The 15,523-nt window shown below is 40.1% G+C and overlaps 1 protein-coding gene across 1 annotated transcript in view; it reads left to right on the top strand.

The window, feature by feature from the left end:
• Positions 1-15,523, top strand: part of MCCC2 (methylcrotonyl-CoA carboxylase subunit 2) — a 37,281-nt gene continuing 21,758 nt past the window's right edge. The window contains exons 1-6 of the mRNA XM_042787685.1: positions 1-381; positions 4,543-4,609; positions 8,413-8,497; positions 8,759-8,860; positions 9,387-9,514; positions 12,046-12,158. Coding sequence (XP_042643619.1) covers positions 247-381; positions 4,543-4,609; positions 8,413-8,497; positions 8,759-8,860; positions 9,387-9,514; positions 12,046-12,158 — 630 coding nt within the window. The 5' untranslated portion in view covers positions 1-246. The remainder of the gene's footprint in view (positions 382-4,542; positions 4,610-8,412; positions 8,498-8,758; positions 8,861-9,386; positions 9,515-12,045; positions 12,159-15,523) is intronic.

Here is a 15,523-nt window from a genome sequence, read left to right as displayed (position 1 = left end):
CACGGGAAAGGCTCACTGCCTTTGACGAGCTGAATTCCCAAGTGAACAGCGCCGCTCCGGGAGCGGCCGAGCTGCCCCGGCGGGGCCCGGGTCGCCAGGGTCGGGCACCCGGCAAGGACGCGGCGGCCCGGCCGCGCCGCGCGGGGCCTGCTCTGCCCATTGGCTGCGGCAGGGGGAGTGGCGGCGGCGGGCCCGGCCCGGCCCGGCCCGGCTCGGCCCTGCACGGCACGGCACGGCTCCGGCGCCATGCTGGTGGGCTCGCGGCGGCTGCCGGGCCCGCGGCAGCTGTTGGGCCTATGGCGGCTGCTGGGCCGCGCCTACCGCGGCGAGGCGGCGGCGCCGGTGGGCTCACGCCCCGACGCGGGCTCCGCGCTCTACCAGGTAGGCTGGCGCCCCGGCCTGCCCCGCCCGGCCCCGGCCTCCCGCCGCTTGCAGGCCGGAGCTGCGGGAAAGCCCCCGGCCGTTGAGCGGAGGCCCCGCCAGCGGGGCGCGGCCTGCGAGCGGTGCCCCGGGGGCTGCGCCGCGGCCCGGGCGGGCTCTGTTTTAAAACGGCTCTTGGATCCCCTTGGGTCGCACCCCAGAAAAACTGGGGGTCGTGGGCGAGAGCGCGGCAGTGGCCATTTAGCCGCCGGTGTGGCGGCGGCCATTTGATGCGCTCGGACGGGGCGAACGCGAGCGTCTGCGGCTGGGCGCCGGGTCACCCCGCGCTCCGCCGTAAAGGCCAAGTTCTCGTTGTTTCATTCAAGCTGAGTGTAAAGCAGCCATATAAACGAAATGTGGCTTTGTGCCATTGTCGGCCTCATTATGGATTTTTTCACACTTTTTTTTTTTTTTTTTTAAATCAGAATGCCGGTTCTTGCGTTTTCGTTGTTGGAAGAGCCGGTCGATACTGTACTAATGGAAGAGGAGACTGAGCGTTTTTAGGCGGTTGAAGGTCGTGGCTGATGATTTCAGAGTGGGTGGTTTTCTTGCGTTTGCAAATGGATTTCTGAATGGAAGGCAGCTGGAATAGTCTTACAGAGTCGTGGGCATCCCCCCATAGTACAGGTTGCCATCAGAAAGAATCGTCTTTTGAGGAGGGGTAGGTGGAATTCCAGTTGTCTTTACGAAGACAGTATTTGTATCTGGTGTTTACAATTAGTCTGAGAAAAAGAGTTTTGGGTGTGGATCAAAACTGGTAGGAAGGCATGCATCGTTTTCAAATTTGTTCCAAGTAAAACATCAAACAGCAAGTGAAACAACAGTATGTATTCTTGTTGAAATAGTTGCTTAGGTTCTGTGTTTGGTTTTGCAGAGAGTAAATTTTGGGACAGAAGTTAGATGACTGAATCTTCTGAGAAATTGGAGTATGTGTGTGTGTATGTACACACACACGTACAAAGCTTGTGTATGTGAAGTAGGTATATTAATATTTTGCATACCAAAAACCCCAAAGAGTAATAACTTAAGAAAGAAGTATTTACTCAGCTCAGCTGTCTCTAGATTTGCATTTGCGTGTGTGTACCTTTCAATCTCAGAAGAAAAGCAAGGCTTCGTAAAATAGCTAGTAGTGTTAGTATTTGGTAGAAATAATTTATAGAGCACTGTATGCGTGTAGTGCTGTACAGACATGGAGAACTGAGGTCCCTGCTGTGAGGCATTTAACCGTCTGAACTAAAATACAGGAACTAACAGTGCAAACAAAAGGCGTAACAATATGTGATGAAGGTCTTGCCTTTTTTAGCTAGTGTTTGCCTTTCTGGCTGTGAATTTATCTAGACAGGCTGGCCTTCATAATGTAAACTGTGCTTCAAACCAGACAGGTAAAAATGTAATTTAAAAATGAGTGAGTCTAAATTCTAGAAAATAAAGGAAAATCTATGTAAGGATTCCAAGGACTAGCTCTAACAGCCACTTTGCTTGTGTAACTGTAATTCAGTTAGCTCATGCAATAACCGTGGGATTAGTCTGTAAGTTTTGCCTCTTGATTTTGCTTTAATGTTTGTAAAAGCTCTCGTATTAACAGCAGAATTTTACAGAACTTACTGGTGCAGGGGCCAGTTTCCAGAAAGAACTTGTGTCACTTCACTGGCCTTTTTGTCATTAATTAATGAAAAGCCCACAAATATGTGGTAGAACTAGCGTGTTTCTTTCTGAGAGGGGCCTTTTCTGTGTGTATTCAAAACCTACAGTAAGATTTCAAGGTATCTTCTATTTTGTAAAATACAGTGTTGATGTGTTCTGGTTAAAGGCATGAAAGATAAGGGTAGAAATTAAGTTAATTTAAGCAACTCAGATATTTGAGTACAGTATTTTTTACACATTATCAAAGTATTTTCACAGTTTTTCATGTAGAGTAGCTAAAGTAGCTGCAGTGAGTTTTTTCAGAATCTAGTTAGCATGTGGTTTACTAGACATTACGGATATTGAGACTGAGTTCTCAGCCTCAGTTGTGATTGCTGTGCCCTCTTTAATTTCCTCAGCCGTTTTTAGCTGTTGTTTTTTTTTTTTTTTTCCCCTTTGTTAAAAGGTGAGTTTTTAAGCTCGGTACTGTATGCAAAAGATGAGTGTGTTTAGAGGAAACAGAATGATTGAGCGAGGAGAAACAGGGAAAATATTTTAAGTGTAATGCTGTGACATGAGCCAGCTGGACAAGCTGGACACTCACACATGCAATAAAATCGCGTGTTGACAATGTCATGTTTTTAAAAATATGGAATGACAGTGGCTGTTTTACAGATTTTCAACAGGGGAACAAAGTTAACTTGTAAACAGAGTCTTGTGGAAAGGAATAAAAGCAGGTTTTGTTTTCTTCAGTGCTGCATGTGATTGTGTGTCTGCAGTTACCATCTGTTGTCTCTCCTAGGAGCAGCAGAGTCAAATTAACAGACATGGCTTGTTTTGTTCTTATTTTTTTGTGATGCTGTGACAGTGGTAAAACTGCCAGTAGGTCACTGCTGTGCGATTTCACAGGTTATGAGGAAGAAAAACAATTGTAGAGATAGGTGTTGGAGTTTTGCTGTGTGGGTGGGTCAGGGAGAGGGAGGATTAAACTGTCTGAAGAAACAGACTGAAGGGGGAATAATGTGGTGGACATACTGATATAGCCTTACAAGGAAGGGAGGAGATGCAGAAGTCTGGTGACCTTCTGTGTCCTCTGTAGTCAGGGGGCTGCAGGGTGGCACCACACATCAGAGAGATTTCCTTAGCTGAAGTTGGTGTCTTGAGATGCATTAGGTGTTGCCTGACAGTTGGGTGGTACAAAATCCATACAAGTGCAGGCTGTGAGCCATGTCACGGATGGCACTGTGTTAGAACATGGGGAATCCTTCTCAAGAGCCAACAGAGGTACAAGAGTTGGTCGTAGTGTTTCAGTATGTCACCTTGATCTTGCTGGACGACCTCCTAATGCTGACTTTATGTATTAACTATGTGTACAAGCTGATAAAATTGCTAACACTTGTTTTCACCTATGTTTTTACCTTTCAGTAGAGTATTTTTAATCTATTTGTAGCAATTACAAAGGGGGACAAATATGTTCTTTTGAAAGTCTTCCTATTCAACTAAAATAGTTTCAATGTGAGCTGCCTATGTACGTGTTTTTATTTTCTTCCTGCTTTGCATCTTAGTGCCTTTCAGTGTCTAAGAGCTGAACAAACTTAACTGCAACATTTGCTGCTTCTAGGGAAAACCTTACTTCTGAGTGATCAAGTCCAAATATAAACAGTCACCAGATTGTTTTTTATGTCAAAGTAGACTCTAACATATTCTAAATGCGAATTAGGCAAGGCAATGTAATTTTTTTTTATGAAGCAGTTATTATGTTCTTTTATTGCAGTTACACATTTCAAAGAGGTAACATAATATGTCTGTAAAAAAAAATTTAAGCTTGACTAGTACCTTTTATTCCTAAGAAGTGGTAAAAAACTGTTGTAATGAGCACACAGAGTTTTAGATAATTCTGACAGAAATAGTGAGCTCAGTACCGGAACACTCATATTCAAAAATAAGAGACTTTGTTTTCCTACAAGAGATATTGGCAAGAAAACCAAACTTTTTCTGTTTTTTCAAAGCTTTGTTTTATCCTTATATTCTGTCTAAACAACAAGAATATAAAAAGTGTGTAACAAATTCTGTTTAGATCATTCATCTTTTGGTAAAAGAGACATAGTAGAACCTAATTTGAATCCATGTGATGTTTTTTACAAAATTAGTTTAAAAAGGCAAACAAACCAGTAACAAAAGAATAACAAAACCTGAAAAAGAGCACTTAAAATCTGTAATGACTAATTATTATTTTGTCTTTTAAATTTGAAACTGGTCTTTTACAATCCTAACGCATTTGGAATTTTTTTGAAGCATGTTTATTAAATGCTTTGGGATGCTTGAGGAAAGTCAGTACATAGGTATAAATGTTATTACTTTAAAGACAACACAGAGCCAGTATTTAATAACGTAAAATGAAATTTGGAAGAGAAATAAATATTGTACATTCTGTGTTTATTAAAAAATAATACCGTCACTCTTAGTTAAACTTAACATACTGTTTTGTTCCCCACTTAGGAGAACTATGAACGAATGAAAGCACTGGTAACTGAACTCCAAGAGCAAGCAGAAAAAATCAGATTAGGTAAGTATGATAGCCTGGATTTTATAACACTTTTTTAATTTGGTCCACAAACCAGTTTTGTCCTTTGGATTTTTTTCCCCTATAGCTGTACATTTATTAATCAGTTCATCCAGATATGACATGTTTGCTGGATTGTAGTAGCCGTACTGAAATTTTAGGTCATCTGTTTAGATCTAAATTTATCGTCTTCTGTCAGTTGAAAATCTTAAACGGTTTAAGTCCAAGTTAACTTGGTTCAAAATTTAGTGTTTTTTAATAAGTAACTCAGGTTAATTAAGAAAAATGTCCATACCATTTGCGCATCTTTGTTTACTACAATATCTAGTGTGTTAACATATTTTTTTGTTTGCCAGTTGAATATCAGAGCAATATTCTAATGCAAGCAAATCCATAAATTACTGGAAGCAGGCATGTATGAAAGCAAGAGTTAGTCAAACAGAAGATTAATTTAATTGCCAGAGGGGCAAAATGTAAGCAAGAAGATAGTGAAAACTGGATATTTAGAGTCAGTTAATTTTTAATTAGTTAAGATCTTAGTAATCATAGAATGGATTGGTTTGGAAGAGACCTTAAAGACCATCTAGTTCCAGCCCCCCTCTCATGGGCAAGGACATCTTCCACCAGACCAGGTTGCCCAAAGCCCCGTCCAACCTGGCCTTGAACCCTTCCAGGGAGGGGGCAGCCACAGCTGCTCTAGGCAACCTCTGACAGTGTCTCACCACCCTCACAGGGAAGAATTTCTTCCTTATATCTCATGTGAATGTACCCTCTTTCAGTTTAGAACCGTTACCCCTCATCCTATCACTGCATCCCCTGATAGATAGAGTCCCCCCTGATCTTTCCAGTAGCCCCCTTGAAGTACTGGAAGGCCACTATAAGGTCTCCCTGGAGCCCTCTCTTCTCCAGGCTGAACAACCCCAACTCTCTCAGCCTGTCCTCCTTCAGGAGGTGCTCCAGCCCCCTGATCATCTTTGTGGCCTCCTCTGGACCCACTCAAGCAGGTCCATGTCCTTGCATTGAGGGCCCCAGAGCTGGACACAGCACTGCAAGTGGGGTATCATGAGAGTGGAGTACAGGGCAAGAATCCCCTTCCTTGACCTGCTGGTCACAATTCTCTTGATGCAGCCCAGGACAGGGTTGGCTTTCTGGGCTGCAAGTGCACATTGCTGGCTCACAGGCAGCTTCCCATCCACCAGTACCCCTGCGTCCTTCTCTGCAGGGCTGCCCTCAATGCACTCCTCTCCCAGCCTGTATCTGTGCTTGGCATTGCCCTGACCTATGTGCAGGACCTTGCACTTGGCCTTGTTGAAAATTTCCATTGTAACATTTGATCAAATTCCATTGTTCCATTGTAGTCAATGTAATGTATGCTTCTAATGTCAATATTTTAAAAAAGTAGATAGGATTTTTAATAAAAGGCTTTTACTGATACAGTTTTCATTTCACCTGCTTCCTCACTTCATCCACTGCTGCCTGCTTTATAACAAATTGGTTTGGCAGGTGTGTTACATGTTAGTCTCTTCACATGCAAAGAGGATTTTCAAAGACCCTAGCTGTAATTGTGCTGGCAGAGAAAAGCAAGGCTGTACTAGTTTAAAAGATTGAAATCTGTGTTTCATCTTCTTGACTTGTAAGACTACTTGAATTAGTTACAGTTGACTATAATTAATGGGGGTGAAATGGTTTATAAATGCTTAACTGTGCTGCCAGAGGTTGAGCATGCAGCTTAAATTCTCCCTTTCTTGTGTCCATCATGGTACTGTTTGTCTCTTCATGTACTGTTTCTTATATCATGCAATTTTTTTTACAGCTTCAGAGTGGAGCACGGTTAAGATTTTGTGCTTAGTGTTTTCTCTTGCTTGCTGTGAAACAAAGCTCCAGGATTTCCTTAGGAGATGTTGAAACCCATGGACTACCGCTGTCTTTTGTGGGTGTAGAGACTGTTCAGCAATTCCCTATGTGGCCCATGAATTAATAATGATCATGACCTTCCTCACTGCTGCATGGTTTTCTGTTCTTGCCTGTTACATGGCAACAGAACAAGAACAGGGCCCTCATCTTTTCTCCATCTCCGGGAGCTCTACCAGGATGTCAGTACACCATTTTGAGTGACATCAATTGAGATTGCTTTGCTTATCTTTTAAATATGTGAGAAGAATTAGGTACTTATGTCTATACTTTTGAAGAATAAATGCAACATGTTTTTGTAAGAGCTGTTTTTCAGAGTCTAAGCTCTTGCTTGAGGTCTTTGTAATGAATGCTTCATTCTTTATCTGTTACTTCAGTGGGTAGGGCTTTTGTGAACCCATATCCCATTCTACTGAGTAATCACCAGCTGTACAACAGGAAGTTGGTTCCTGCCCCAAAGAATTGACAAACTGTGACATATTACAGCAGATGGATTTCTGACAGCATGCACAAGAAACAACTGAGATACTTTTAGTCTTCATGACTAGCAGCAATCATAGCACATCAGCAGTCACTGTGAAGTTTTTATAGACAATACAGTAAAGGACAAGTTAAGGGATTTCAAACTAAATGCCTCCGAGTTTGTTTCATTGCCAGGGATGCTGCTTCTCAGTCTACAGAATGGAGGCTAGCATAGGGTAGAGCAGTCATCTTGATCTTGGAAGAGAAATGTCCAGTAGAATGGTTACAGGCCTTGTTGGCAAGCATTTATGGTTAGTGTGTGAAGAGGGGCAGTGCACAGAGATGACAGGAGTCAGTAATTTTTGCAGCATCATTCTGGGTGTAAATGAGAAGGGCAAGAGGGAGGTCAGAGAAAGTGTTACAGTTATGATGATGTAGGATGTTGAGAACTTGGATGAGAGTGTTAGCCCTGTGAGTTCATATGAGAGGTTGTATCTTCAGAAACTTGTACAGAAAGAATTTACAAGATTTACACTTAGGCTGGATATATGGACCTAGTTCAAAGGCTGAATCAGAAATAAATTGTGGGCTTTCTGGCATGCCTAACAGGTAGGAAATGATGTGCATAGTGATCAAGGAAGGAGGTGGGAAGAAGGGCTTGAAAGGTGGGCTTAAAAGCTCTGTTTTGGTGATGCTTAGCTGACAAATCTTGAAGTCTCGGGAGAAATGTTAGCAAAATAGCACCTTCCTTTTGGATGGGGGAGACAATTTTAGAGTGATGAGGTGGATCAATGATCTATCTACACAGAGAGACAATGTTTGTATAAGCTGTTATAGAGAAGCTGAGGTGTATCAACAAATCTTAAGTATTGAATGACACAAAGCTCTAGAGAGCAAAAGATACGATTTAGGATGACCTCGAGTAAAGGATTGAAATGAAACAAAGATAAACCTGATATTAAATACCATGTGTCTGAACTCTGCTTACAGTTTTGGAGTGATCTAAGTAAATGAATCCAGATTGTGTCGGGTCTCTCAAGGTTGGATTCAGAATAGCTATTTTGAACCAATTTTGGGGAATAGTATTTTTCGTAGTTCTTACTGCTTTGCTTTTGTCTGTATGCTTGTGTTTTCAGCCCTTCTGTTCATTGTCAAGCAGTGGGGGAGAGTTTCAGACTATGTTAATTAAAACCTTTACTTGAAAACTAACTACAAAAATGAAGGGGAAAATGGAGTAAATTCTGAAAAACAAGCATTGTTACCAATACATTAAATCTGTTTGAAGTGGAAAGCATTATTTATTAAATTCATTATTAAGGTCCATACTTCAAAAACTGGGAAATGATCAGTGTTTCCATTTCACGTTTTTTTATAAGTGGTGATTTATCTATCTGTGTCCATAGTAAATTGAACAATTTACTATTGTATCACAGGAGGTGGAGAAAAAGCTCGTAAGCTTCACACATCAAGAGGAAAGCTGTTACCCAGAGAGAGAATTGACAGGCTGATTGATCCTGGGTAGGTACTTTTTTTTTTACAAAAAACACCTCAGGTTCTCTTTTGCAGGTAAGTACTGCAACAGGCTTGTTTTCTCTTTGGTTTCCATAAACACTGGCAAATGACACAGCTGAAATTTTACAGAAGTGTTCTTTGAACTACTCATCTCTTTTTTTTTTTTGAAAAAAGTCTCAATTTAAAAAAATTAACCTTTTAAGTGAGATTCAGTGGCAAGTATGACTAATTCCTTTTAAAAATGGTGTTATATTTGTCATTATTCAGGTCTCCATTCTTGGAGTTCTCCCAGTTTGCAGGTTACCAGTTGTATGGTAATGAAGAGGTACCAGCAGGAGGCATTATCACAGGCATTGGACGAGTATCTGGGTGAGAGATGCCAGTGATCTACATTATTGATGATATAAAAGGGAAGAAGGTATAATTTTGTTCAGTTTCCAGTATTAAGCTATTAGCATTTTTAGTGTTTTGTTTCTGACACCTAGAAAATCAACACAGTTAGTATCTTAATTTGTTCAGTCTTAGCTAAAAGGAAGTATTTGTTTTTTTTTTTTTTTTAGTTAGTGTATCCCATATTAAAGCAGAACACACACGGAGTTTCTGGTGTCTGATAAATAAGAGATTAGAGCATCAATAAGGCAGTTTTCAAAAAACTACTCCAAAACTCCTGTTGAAAGTAAATATGGTGCTGTACAGCATTATTTTAGGGAGCTAAGGGACTGTGAAACAGGGTAGCATAGTGATGAAACTGCTGTTGCAATGTGCATTTGAGGGAAGGCAGGTGAGGAGGGCGCTTTTTGAGCATCAGGGCTTTGAAAGTCCTTGCGTATTGCAGTTCTTAACTAACAAAGATACTCATTAGAAATTCTTTTCTCTTTCATAAATTTGTTTTTAGGGTGGAATGCTTGATTGTTGCTAATGATGCAACTGTCAAAGGTGGTACCTACTATCCCATTACAGTTAAGAAACATTTACGTGCTCAAGAAATTGCAATGCAAAATCATCTCCCTTGCCTATATTTGGGTAAGTCCTATTGCAGGAATAGCAAACGTCCTTTGTGAAGGGCAGCTGAGGATCTCTAGATGAGACACTACTTCTTTAAATAAATACTGCTGAGACTGATGTGTCTCCAGATTTGACTAACCAGGTATGTCTTTTAGACACACATATTCAAATGTACTTTTATCAATACTGTGTTACCTCTACAGATTGGTGGCAAGCTTTAACTGGGGAGTACCCATAGCTTCTTAGCGCTATCTTCTGCACTGCTGTAGGGCTGGATTCATAAGATACAGATACAGCTATGCCACTGTATCACTTCTTTCTTATTCCTTTCCCTTCTGTCATACTTGAGCAATCCATCCTATAGTCTCACACCGTTTTAATTCAAATGGCAGTTTAAAAAAGATAAATTACTTGTGTAGCTCTGTATGAACATACCAGAGAAATAAAAAAAAAGTCTCAGTGCCAGAAGTGTCAGTAATAGTTTGGATCAACAGATTTTTGCAATCTGGGTTGATCCTTACTGAAGCAGAGGTTTCATTGTATATTACTCTGCATTTTGAGTTTAGTCTGTTAAATCAGTATTTAGCCAGACTGTCATGTAAGTTTTATTTATGTATACTTTTAGTAAAGATTAAGATCAGAGTGCCAGATATCTTTAGTATATTACAGGCAGTGTTTTCTTAGCCTGGTTTTGGACAAATACAAGAGCTTTCTGCCAATGTCTGTCTTTCAGCCTCAATTCCCAGTCTAATAACTTTTGAATCCATTAGCCAATTTCAGCCAAATTTGACAGTGATTTAAGAGAGTTATTCCTGTGGATTTTGTGTAAGTCAGCATCAGAGGAGAAAGACCCTTCTACCATTTCCATTTTAAAAAATAGGGTGGGTTAGTCCTTGTCTGTTCTGCTTGGCTCAGCTTACATAGCAGCTGAGAGGCGTTAATCGGTTTGCCAGTCAGGATGCTTGTACTAGTTAAGAAGTCAACGTAAATATAGGTCCTGGCCAACATAAGTGTTTGTAGTTTCTTGCCCTGTTGACAGGCCAAACGTGCAAAGAATACTGAGAGAAGGATTAAGACAAATGTGAGCTTGAAAGTATTGGTGGGGTGGACACAGGGACAGTATGAATGGGGACTTTGAGATTGTCATGCTGCAGTGGAAAGAATACTGTATGCCAGGGGAAGGCTAAATTGTATATTACTCATAAAACCCAGAAGAAACTTAGCTTTGCTGTTTGTGAAACAACTATATGATTTTTTTAGTCTGAATTATCAGCAAATTCTATGTGTTCAGACAGCTTTTTTTAGTGAACTACCAGTGAGCTGCTGTTTTAAGATATCATGGAATGAAGAAATGTGGGACATAGATATGTCTTTGCAATAAAAGTTTCATTTTTTTATTCCACCTCTGAGATGTATAGACCCTGTATATGTGACTGCTTGTCACTCAAACCTAGTGAGTTATTTTACCTTTGCAATTTGTGTACCTGGGCTTGTTTCAGTTCATTTCAGTTGTGCAATCAGGAGGGAATGCTTTGTAGTGAGTCAGCACTTTGCTGACTATGCAATCTTCAATGCCATTTGAACTGCCTTCTCCCTCAGTGGTGGCCATCTATGTGTTAATTTGGATGTAGACACATGGTGCCATTTGTCACCGAGGCAGTCGTGTGGGGATTTTCTTTTATGTTCAGGGATGGCACATTTCACCACACTGGTGTGTTGACCAGGTTGGAGTTTGTCTAGTTGCCGGAGTTGATGCTGGTTTGGGAGAGTGGTTCTACAAGGGTGGGGAAAAGAATCAGGACCCTGCTTCATGGTAAAGCTGAATGTAGGGCATTAGCGGCTGCAGTTGTACAACGTGAGAATGTGCGTGTAGACTGTTGCTTGTTAGGTAAAAATTAATTACCAGGAGCAAGAATTCTCAGAGATGCTTGGCCTCCCTGTGCATTTCCTTCTAGCCTTCTGTCCTTCTTAGGAGTCTTACAGCATGGTGTATTTTCATCATTTGGGAGTGGAGCAGTAGCTGCATTTGGAGACCTGTAATCTGGAGGGCACATCGTGAGGCAAGGACACATAATAAATGAAGGTTTCTAAAGTTAGTATAAGGTCTTCAGTATGTCTATATAGTTAAGGTATGAAAGTACACATGCTATACCTCTTGAACTCAGTGATGGTTAGTGTTGCCCTTTTCTGTGACTTGTGACAGAATCACAGTAAAATAATTGAGTTAAAGTTTTACACTGAAAGCATTCTTAGCTTAGACTTTTGCAGTAAGATGAGTTTAGAAGTTTGTATGGGGAGGTGCAGTTTCATCTCTAAGCACATCTGAATTTATTTTCCATTAGAATGATTGGGGTGGATGTTATTTTGCGTGGGGGTACTATTTTTCCTTCTTTTTCAAGAATATCCTAATACATCTAGATTCCTGGAAATACATACAGTGTTAGTGATAGTAATTGCTGTATATTTTAAGTAATGTGCAGATACTTTACCAACAACTTAAGTATATAACAGTGTTGAAAGACATGTTAATATATCTTAATTCACTCTAGTTGATTCAGGAGGAGCAAATTTACCTCGACAAGCAGAAGTATTTCCAGATCGAGATCATTTTGGCCGTATTTTCTATAATCAAGCTGTCATGTCCTCGCAAGGAATTCCACAGGTATTTTTGTCTTACTTAAAACTAATTAGTACATTTTATTCTTTATACTTTCTGCCTTTATCTGGTTTCAAGGCTCGTACCCATGCTTTGTTTCTGACAGCACTGTGTTGTGCTGACCTGATGGCCCAGTCTGGGGATCGGAAGCAGTGTAAACACAGTAACTCTCCACAAAAAGTCATTATAGTTTCAAAGAAGCTGTCTTTTTTCTTGGCCTTAGTGTTAATGACATGACCTACCTGCTCCTATCTTGGAGTGGGAGAAGGGACTTGACAACATGTAAGGCCATGTGATCAAGCACTAGAAAATATTTTGGAACAGTTGTTGACTCTGCATCAACGCTGTAAAGGTGAGGACCCCTTTGATGATTGCTAGTTAATGACACATACTTTCTGCTAACAGGGATATGCATATATTTATGTATCCGTTTTATACACTGGTATGCTATATGATAAAACTGCCCCAACAATGAGGTTATTTTCTAATGTATTCATGATGCATGAATTACTGTTAGTCACAGTTCCTGGATTTAGAAGTGTTTTTGTGTGATGGGTGTTTCAGGAGTGCATTGAGGTCAGTTTTTTGACGCAGGTAGTGTGCTAGGGGAGGTGCACCTCTGGATCTATTACTCATGAAGACTGCAGAACTGTTTGAGGGTGTGATTTCTGATGGCAGCCTTGGCTGCAGTGAAAGTGGAGGGCAGAGTGTAAAGTCCTGATGGAAGGGAGGAAGGCAGGTAGCAGGGTAAAGACCTTGGACTTCAGGAGAGTAGTCTTGAGCTTGGGAAGGGAATTGTCAGCAGGGACCTCTGAGAGGCTGACAGGGATGGTGGAGGAGTCCATAGTCTTTGAAGATAACCTCCTCCAAATAAAGGAACACTCCAGGAAAGCAGACAACCAGATCTTTCCTACAAAGTTGCTGTCTAGTTGGTCATCTCCCAGCCTCTTCATATGGTTGTGTAGGCCACTTACACATGTGCCTCTTACTCTCCTTTGCAGGCCAAAGAATACAAGTTTATTTAGCTGTTCTTCCTGCAGAAAGTGTTCCATACCTTTGATGGTCCTAGTTTATCTTCTGTAAACCTTTTCCTAGGTCTCATATCTTTTTTGCCATGATGGAGTCAGACTGCACTACTCAATACGTCAACTAATGATGGAGATAGATAGATATAGATAGAGATATATAGATACATATATATATAAAATAGCATAACGATACACAGTATTCTCTTGTCTATTCCTTTGTCAGTAGTTCCTAACTTCTTAGATTTTTTGTTTTTTGACTGCTGAGCAGTGAGCTGATATTTTCAGAGTTTATTAATTTCAAGAGCCTGCTCCTAGGTATAGTTGTCAGTTCGGTGCCTGTCACTTTATATTGGCTGGATGAAAGAAGATGAAGGAAATTTTCAGGATATTCCACCTGTGAAGGAAAACTGGTTTAGAACATCAGGCTTAGAAATAGGTGTTGGAACCTCAAGCACAGTAGATGTTCAGCTAACTTGCTATTTAATCTGAGTACTGTCATGGAAGTATTTCACCACGATATTGTTTTGACATACTTGACTCTTGAACTCATCATTCTTCACTTCATGATTCATCATCATTCACTTCAGATCTTCGGTCATCTTTTCCTGTACCAAAGACTCCTGAAATCCATTGTCTCCAGAGAAATCCAGGCTTAAGATTCCAACAACACACAGTGTCTTTAGAAAGTTTGACATAATTTCACTGCTTTAGTTCTTTTCTTTCAAACAATAAGAGTAGCAATTGTAGTGATCAGCTAGGTCTCCAGAGAAAAAGCACTATTTAGTTAGAACAAAAATATTTAAGAAAAAAGACAGTTTACAAGCTGGCCATCCTGCAGAGTCACTGATAGGTCAAGGTTGTACTTTATATGTGTGAATAAAATTGGTTACAGCATTTTTGTGGAACAGCAGGTGTCAAAGGAGACGGTCACAGAGCTGTTTTGCTGGATTATCTTTTTAATAGAAGTTTCGGTAAACCTTGTTTTTGCTAGAGACTCTAGTCATTATGGGAGTAGTGATTTTTAGATGTTATGTCAAAGATGAATATGTAAAACCAGTTTGCAAGGCTGAAATTACTGATACCTTTATAGAAATGCCTGGCCCTAAAGTCATGCTGATGTTTTCCGGAATGTCTTGAAACAACTTTAATGTATTTGTAAAGTTCCTTATAAAGTTGAATTTGTTTTTATTTCGATTACCAGATAGTGTTGTATTAAGAGTAGCACTGCACTCCTGTACAATAAAAACTAATTATAGGAAGGATTTGTCTTTTAATAAAATGCATTTCTATTGGGTATGACAATAATAAAAGTTTAACTTTCTTAAAATATTTATGGAAGACCAGGAAAAAGGTTTTACTGAAGTGCTTCCTTCATTTAAAGGATGTAATAAAGCTGTATTTTGTTTGGGAGTTATTTCTGTGTTTTATTTCACTTCAAAAGCACTACTAACATTTGTAACTCTGCTTTTGAACAGAATGTGGTAGCTAGAATCATCTTCCCTGTCTGAGAGGATGTTTAAGGAAATAATGTTCCCTCTGATTCCATTCTGGTTAATTCTACTAACATAGGAGTCTGGATGTTGTTAGTTTTGTACCTGCTGTTTTTAGTTCTGGCCTGCCTGAAGGTCTGTTTCATCAGTTCATCAGCCCTTCTCAATTTTGCCATTAAAGTGCTTGCTTTTTTTTTTTTTTTCCCAGTTGCCTGTGGTGCTTTTAATTTCCCCCTACACTTTTACCTGTGACTAATTTATTATACTCCTACTGCAGCTTTAAATTGCATTGATGTCTGTATGACTGTGAATCAGGAAGCTGTGATTAGCTTCTCATTAACTGCTTCCTAAGCTCTCTCAGACTCATATGCTGCATGAATTCGATGTGCAGCTGATCAGTGGATATGAAATACTGTATGTGCGTTCAGAACTGTTGATTTTTACTGTGCTCTTAAGTAATTTCCCAGGCAGTAATTCAAAGAATGAAGTCAGGAAGTAACACATTAGTTGGGAATTTGAGGTTGTGCTGTTTGACAGGCAGATTTTAGGCTTTTTTCCAATATATACATATTCCAGTTTATATACTAGAAAAAGTAACTAGAAAAATGCCTGCATTAAAGTTTAAGTGCAGGCACATTTTTTCAGCATGAGCATGGTGAAATGAAGAGTTGGAAAAAAACACAAATCCTGGGGAAGAAATAAAATCTAACTTTTTCCTCAAGTTTCTCCCATTTCTATGGCCTTATGTGATCTTTGTATTTAAGAGGAGGTTTATTAAATGCATAACAGAAACACTGCAGATCAATCATGTGACTCTGAATATAGTTTAAGATACTGAAAACTGTTCGGTGGA

The sequence above is a fragment of the Tyto alba genome, unplaced genomic scaffold (assembly GCF_018691265.1).
Source record: "Tyto alba isolate M040663 unplaced genomic scaffold, T.alba_DEE_v4.0 Super-Scaffold_13, whole genome shotgun sequence".
NCBI lineage: Eukaryota > Metazoa > Chordata > Aves > Strigiformes > Tytonidae > Tyto > Tyto alba.
Note: the sequence above shows the minus strand (reverse complement) of the source record. Positions and strands in the feature narration are given on the sequence as shown.